The sequence below is a fragment of the Tachyglossus aculeatus genome, chromosome X2, assembly GCF_015852505.1.
Source record: "Tachyglossus aculeatus isolate mTacAcu1 chromosome X2, mTacAcu1.pri, whole genome shotgun sequence".
Lineage (NCBI taxonomy): Eukaryota > Metazoa > Chordata > Mammalia > Monotremata > Tachyglossidae > Tachyglossus > Tachyglossus aculeatus.
Window position 1 is genome coordinate 26356799 of NC_052100.1, and position 7491 is coordinate 26364289.

At 43.2% G+C, this 7491-nt stretch overlaps 1 protein-coding gene across 5 annotated transcripts in view; it reads left to right on the plus strand.

The window, feature by feature from the left end:
- HIVEP1 (HIVEP zinc finger 1) overlaps nucleotides 1-6673 on the plus strand; it is a 152184-nt gene extending 145511 nt beyond the window's left edge. For all 5 annotated transcript variants that reach the window (XM_038770779.1, XM_038770778.1, XM_038770780.1 and 2 more), the window contains exons 8-9: nucleotides 2316-2830; nucleotides 4900-6673. In XM_038770779.1, the coding sequence (XP_038626707.1) occupies nucleotides 2316-2830; nucleotides 4900-6108 (1724 nt within the window). In that variant the 3' untranslated portion in view covers nucleotides 6109-6673. The remainder of the gene's footprint in view (nucleotides 1-2315; nucleotides 2831-4899) is intronic.
- Nucleotides 6674-7491: the final 818 nt, after the last annotated feature.

The window sequence follows — 7491 nt, forward strand, 5'->3', positions numbered from 1 at the left end:
CTGGAATGTGAGGATAGGCACTGTATTCAGTGAAAGTGGTTAATACCTGTTAGCTTCTGGCTGTGGCATAACTGTTTAGCTATTATTTTTTACAGGTCCCCAAAGACACAATAACCCCAGGAGCTTGGGTGAAGTGAGTAGGGAGAATCACTAATTAAAGAAGAGCCGAAGGACTCTTTTCTCATTTAGCTTCTTCTCTCATAATGCAAAAATAGACTAGTAAGGCCAGAGGCTAGAAATATTAGGTGATGATTATTACTCTTGTTAGGCCTTAGATGTTTAGCATTTGAAAGTATCGGGCCCCCTCCTTTGTTACATTAAGCCATGTCTGCCCAAGTGGTACTGATTTGGGAGGTGAGGGGGAAGAGTGTGTTCATCTGGCATTACAACACTGGGTATTGGGCACATAATTAGTCATCCCTTGTGTAGGGTACTCGCTGCCCAAGGCCCAGAGTGGGGGGCCAGAGAGCCCCCAAACCCCCCATTCTCCAGGGGCCTCTTTGGCTGTTCCATCCTGAAGCTGAGATTTCTGTGCACTCACAAATGCTGATGCCCTGCTCCCTAAGCCCACCAGCATAACAACAGGGCTTCCCTCCTTTACACCCTTTGGGCTTGCATGCTGTGAGCTGAGGGAGGAGGGAACCCAGCAGGTCTGAAATACAGTGAGTGAATTCACTAATTCATTCACTTCAGAATACTTTTACCTTCAAATGCCATATTTTGTTTGGTTTGAGTGAAGGGAGGGAAATCAGAGGGATGGAAAGAGTGAGAGAAGAGAAAAAAATCCTTGGACTCTATGAACAGTTGATTTTCTGAGATGTCAGTTTGGGCGACTTCGTATTTTACATGAGCTAGAATCTTGGCAGACATGCGAGATGCATTGTGCGTAGGGTCAAGGGCAAATCAGACTCCACAGCGGGGCTTGGACCTATTGTGAAGTAATTTTAATCAATCAGTTGGATTTATTGAATGCTTACTGTGTGCAGAGCACTGTACTAAGCACGTGGGAGAGTACTGGATAGAGCACGGACCTGGAAATCAGAAGGACTTGGATTCTAATCCTGGTTCCTCCACTTGTCTGCTCTGTGACCTGGGCACATCCTCATTCCTCTGTGCCTCAGTGACCTCATCTTTAAAATGGGGATTAAGACTGTGGAACAAGGACTGTGTCCAACCTGACAATCTTGTAATCTACCCCTGTCGTTAGTACAGATAAGTGCTTTGCAAATGCCATCAGAAAGAAAAAAAAACCCACAACAATATAGCTATAGAAAATTGAGCTGACCTAGCCTGTCCAGGGGCTTCAGGGCTACGGATGATCTACAACCAGCCTGTCCCACCCCGGGGTTTTTGCCAAAGGGAAGAAAACCCCCAAGAGAACTGTAAATCAGGCTGGATCCTCATCCAATTCTAGGAATTTGGGGTAAAGTCAGACCAGCTTGAACTCTCACTTCCACTCCTTACATGTTGGTTAAAATTAGATGTGCTCACAATCTCCACACAGCCCTCTTCCATCTCTCCATCCACCCAGCTAATACATTCTATGTCCTCTAATTCTTTTTAACCCATCCCCAAATCCTCTTCTAGGAACCCTTTCCTGATTAACCAAAAAAACACCTGTCATGCTTTCCTATTTCACTGCATTGAACAAATCTTCACCCTCAATGATATATTATACCTGTGTTTGTCTTGATTTCCTCTAGATTATAAACTTCTTGAGGGCAAGGGCCAAAGTCTAGCCAAATATATCTAAACACAAAGTTCCAGGACTATGATATGCCCGGTGGGCATTCATTAAATGTTTCTTCAATGATTCTACTAACATGCCTGATAAATGGCCATGATATCTGTGATCCAGTATTGGAAAATTAAGATGATTATCTCAAATTGCTGGAGAAATTTGTTGACAGACAGAATAGAACTCTGAACACAAGTGTTGAATTCTTTGTGCAACATTTAAACACTTGTAAAACTATAATGCTGATATTCTTCTTCAGTCTTCCATTCTCAAAAGGAGTATCTCCACACGAAAGTAGCGTGGGTAATGTATTGAAAAAATGAATGGTAATATCTTCATAAGAATGAAGACAAGTTACAGGTATGAAACATAGAAGATTGAAGTTCATTTTATTTTGGAAAGTGAGTGAAAAGTTAAACTCTAGTAGTTCTGACTCATTTTGGGCTGACCTCCAGCAAGTACTAAACATAACTTATGAGAATAAAAACATTAAGCATTCATATAGGACTATCCCTTCTACCTCTCCAAGCACTAAGCATCATCTCATCTCCCTCTTCCACTTAACTTTCTCTAACAGGTGAAAAGCATAGGTTTGGTTATGAGAGGTCGGGATATGAGGCTGAAGATTCTGATGGTCCAGATGACGACGACAATGAGAACGAAGAGGAGGATGAAGACAGCCAAGCTGAATCCGTGATCTCGGCCACTCCGTCAGTCACTGCAAGCCCTCAGCATCATTCATCTAGGAACAACCTACAGGAATCTACAAGTGCCGACGAAGACCTCAGGCTTTCAGAGGGTTTTTCGGGAGTTCACGCTGACCCTATGGATATCCTGCCCAAAGCACTTCTGACCAAGATGACCGTGCTCAGCGCCGTACAGTCAGACCATAAGAGGTCGAGGTCACCCTTAATAACCAGGCAGTTAGATCCAAAAGATGGGAATAGTCAAGAAAGGACAACCAATATCGATTTCTCTAGGTCACCTGAAGCTGCTTCCAGGTCTCCGTGCAATCAGATGTCTGTAGACTATCCCAATTCGGAAGTCACTTTGGGGAGTTCTGCAAAATCAAAGCTTTCAGCATTAACACAGGTAAATGGCGTTTTTGGAGGATTTTTACTCTGGGCTTCAAAAGTATTTAACGTGCCATGAATCGATGGCCTGAAATAGTTGGCATACTTCTCAGTCAATCATTCAATCAGTGGTATATATCAAGTGCTTACTGTGTGCAGAACATTGTACTACGCATTTGGGAGAGTACAATAAGCGCTTAGTACAGTGCTCTGCACACAGTAAGCGCTCAATAAATACGATTGAATGAATACAATGCAGTATACTTGGTAGGCATGATCCCTGTCACAAGGAGCTTATAGTCTACAGAGGGAGGCAGACATCAATCAATCAGTAGTATTTATTGAGCGTTTACTATGTGCAGAGTACAATACAACAGAATTAACAGGCACATTCCCTGCCTGTAACGAGCTTACAGTCTAGACATAATAAATTAGATAAATAAATTAGGGGAAATAGTAAAGTACATAGTTCTCGATGACAAAATAAGATCCATTTAGACAAGTTTCTAAAGCCCTACAATGAAACCTTTTTTGCTATGGCAATTATAACAGTGATGGTTTTGTTAAGCGCTTACTATGTGCCAAGCACTGTTCTAAGTGCTGGGCACTGTTTTAAGCTAGACATTGGGCAAATGATTTCAGAGTCCTATGCTTTTTTTATCTGATTTCCCTTATTCCATTTCCTTTAGCTAATGAAAAAGGAGGTAGAAATTGAATGCGTATAGAACAGTATAAAAATACTTGATGCTGGTTCCTGTGAAGGAATGGGGGAACATATCTACCAACTCAGTTCTAAGTGCTTAGTATAGTGTTCTGCACACAGTAAGCGTTCAGTGAATGTGATTGAATGATGAGCTGAATCACATTAATGAGTATAAGCACACTTGCCTATTCCATGTGATTCTTGTGAAATAGGTCCACTTAGTTCTGCCAGAAGTCATGTTTTCACTACATGTGTTGGCTAAAACGCCACTAGGGAATGAATTAGAGATCATCCAAGACCATGAGCCTTTTTGGATGTGCCACTTGCATTATCTGGGGAAGCAGTTTGAGCTTGTGTACTTGTGCATATCATTGGACATGGTGAGAGTCGGGGTAATAGTGGGAGAGAGTGCTTTAGCTTGGAATTTTGCAAGAATGCATCCCCCAACCAAAGGAGAGCCAAAGGTAAGTTGAATTGATAAGACAGATGTAGCAAGGTTTACTGTTTGTTTGACATCCATGCTAGTGCAGACTATGTGTTCTTCATTTGTGCTCAGTGCAGTTTCATTTTGAATCATGTTTTTGTCTGCTGGCTCAGACTGATACTAATGCTTCCTCAAAGCACTTGATTAAGGATCTTTGTAATACCACCTTGACTTGAGTGTCCCATTTTCCAAGTATGTGCCTCTTGCCAGTTTTTTTTTTTCATCATCTTTTACTACAGCTGGCTTCAAAGGTTTCAGGGAAATGCAGTATGTAATGTTTTTATGGAAGCTCATCCTTATCCTTGAGCAATAATACTAGTTGTTTTAGGTGTTAGTCACTTAGTCTGTGGTAAGCAATGAGGTAGATACAATACAATTAGACACAGCCATTATCCTAATGCTACCTAGTTTTTTGTTAGTGCTTTTATTTTTCAAGAGCATCTTCCTGTAATTCATCTCATTTGATTCTCACAACATCCAAGTGAGATAGTGAGCTAGGTATCTTGATACACATTTTACAGGTGACAAAATTTCCCAGGGAGCTTAAGTGATTAGCCCAAGGCTAAACCTTCAGTCTTCCTACTCTGTCCTGAGCATTTTTTACTAGGCTGTGAGTAACTTTTTGCTGTCAGCTTTTCTAGATCACCAAAAGTTGCTGTTTGGAACAGGGCCCACCCTGGGATGTTTAGGGTGGAATGGACACTCAAGAGTAATGCAGAATAAACAGAAATATGTTAAATCTTATTGAAGAAAAGGAAATAATTAAATGGTCTTGCTCCATGTTTGTCCTCACAGAGAGTCGAGTCCCAACTGCCAGTTTTCTGTTATTTTGTGCCAAGAGTTCAGGGTTGTAGTAAGCGTAATATCAAAGCGATTGAAGTTTTCTTTCTTATTTCTGTAGAGCACACCTCCTCTGGGACTTCCCTCCTTACCGGTAGGCCAGAGCACTCAGTCTGCGATGGTGCTTTCTTCAGGAGCCCCACCCTACCCCGAAACCCAAGAACAAAAGCAGCAGATATCTCTCCAGTGCACCCCAGAATCACCATCTCCTCAGACTCATCTGTTTAGCCACCTTCCCTTGCACTCACAGCAACAAGCCCGGACTCCATACAGCATGATTCCAATCGGGGGGATCCACGTGGTCCCCGCTGGCCTGGCGACCTACTCCACATTTGTACCGATCCAAGCAGGGCCAATGCAACTGACCATCCCCGCAGTCAGCGTGATTCACAGAACTACAGGGGCTGCCTCCGGGGATTCAGCCCCAGACGGGTCGGGCGTGCCTAGTTCCAGAGGCATAGCCGAAGTCAACAGCGTGGTGCCGTGCATCCCCATTGGCCAGATTGGTGTGCCGGGCCTCCAGAATCTGAGTGCGCCAAGCCTACAACCTCTCCCGTCCTTGGGCATGGAGACAGTAAACATTTTAGGCCTCACCAACACGAATATCACCCCCCCTTTGCATCCTCCGGGACTGACGCTGAACGCAGTCGGGCTCCAGGTTCTGACCGCAAACCCTTCCTCCCAGAGCAATCCCAGCCCCCAGACCCACATTCCAGGCCTACAAATACTGAACATAGCACTGCCGGCTCTAATCCCTTCCGTCAACCCGCTCGCGGTAGATGGGCAGGGGGGAGCGGAAGCCCCAGCCGACCGAGGCAGCGCAAGTGAAACTCTCCCAGAACGGGCCCCGGCGACCTTTCCCGGAGCGGATGCCGGTCAGCTCCCTGGTACTCTCTCTCCTCAGGGGTCCCCTTCTGTCCAGCGGTACAATAGCAAAACCCCACCAGAGCCCACTCCTTCCAGGAACCGGGAGCGGCACGGACAAGAAAGGGTTGTCGGCCCAAGTCAAATGGACCCAGAAAAGGCTGAAGTCGTGCATCACGTGAAGCCAAAGTGCGACTTTTCTCCTGTGCATGGCAAGCAGGTTTCCACTTCGGAGCCACTATTAAAGGGGCATCCTGAAGGTCTGGCAAAATCACCAGGCTCCCGAACTCTCTCTGCAGATAGGCAGGTACTGAGGCCGGCGGAGAGGCCCCGAAGGCAGGTAACTGTACAGTTTAGTGATGCCAGTAGTGATGATGATGAAGACAGACTTGTAATAGCAACTTAGGGATTTTTTTTTTTTGGTTTGTTTGTTTTTTGTGTTTTTTGTTTTTTTAAAAAAATAACACTTAGAGGTTTGGTTACAAACCTTCCCTTCTTTAAAGCACATTTTTTCTGACACAAACTCATTACTGATATTCGTGCAATCATGAACTCTTGACCAATAATTGTCGTTTCTTGTCAGCTCCGGCCAGTTTTGTACATGTTGTATAGACGATTGTGCCTTTTGGGAGTTTTATGTTTAGAAAACTGTACAGATTGTTAAATATATATATATAAATATATATTATATATGTATATTCAAATCAGGTAGTTGCTTGTGTTTAGTAAGTAAAACATGTCAAATAAATCATATGATTAAATTATATGTTGCACTGTTAAATGTAAATTTTTATGGCTGTGGGGCAGAGTTTCTGTGTACAGATTAGTATGTAAAACTCCATATTTATTGTATCCATATGAGTCTTGGAAAATGGGTCTGTCCACCTTCTTGTGTAAAACTAGCTTTACACTTCAAACAGAATTTCTCTGTGTTATGAAATGTTCCAGTAAAGTTTTGTTTACTGACTTTACCAATTTTCACATTGTGCCTTCTTTGTGCTATCCTGGGATTGGAGATGAATCATTTTGAAAAACCTACTATTTCCTTTTTCTTTTCTTTTTTTTTTTTCAAGGCATGGGGTTGGCTACTTCATTCATTGTCGTATTCATTGAGCACCTACTGTGTGCAGAGCACTGTACTGAGCACTTGGGAAGTACAGTTCAGCAACAGAGACAATCCATGCCCACAACGGGCTCACAGTGTAGAAGGGGTAGAATTGGGGTACTTGGGGTAGAATTATTAGCTTGCCCCTTTGGAATCACAATTTTTCACATAGGTGTGAAGTGCTAGGGTGGGAAAATAATTTCTCTTACTGAATCACATCCAGTAATACATTTTACTCATTTGAACCATTTAAACAGGACTTTTGTAGACTCAGTGAAAAGGGCAACTTGGTTTTGGGTTAAACATTTTTGTTTTAATTTCCAAATGCAAGCCTAAATCTGCCTTATGAAAGTAAATATTTGTGCTTAAAGCATGGTATCTTGCGGATCTTTTGATTAGGGGGTTTGGATGCCGCCCGTGGAAGAGTGGAGCTCTTGTAATTGTGGGTAGTAGTAGTAACAGCAGTAACAATATCAAATGCCTACTCTGTGTTTTTTTTTGTTCTATTTTTTGTGTGTGTGCAAAGCACTGTACTGAGTGCTGGGAAAAATACCCAGGTGAGAATAGACCTGGCCTCAGGGCCCCAATGGGCTCACAAGCAGAGAAGCAGTGTGGCCTGGTGGAAAGAGCACGATCCCAGAGGTCAGAGGATGTGCCATCCAATGCTGGCTCTGCAAAACATTT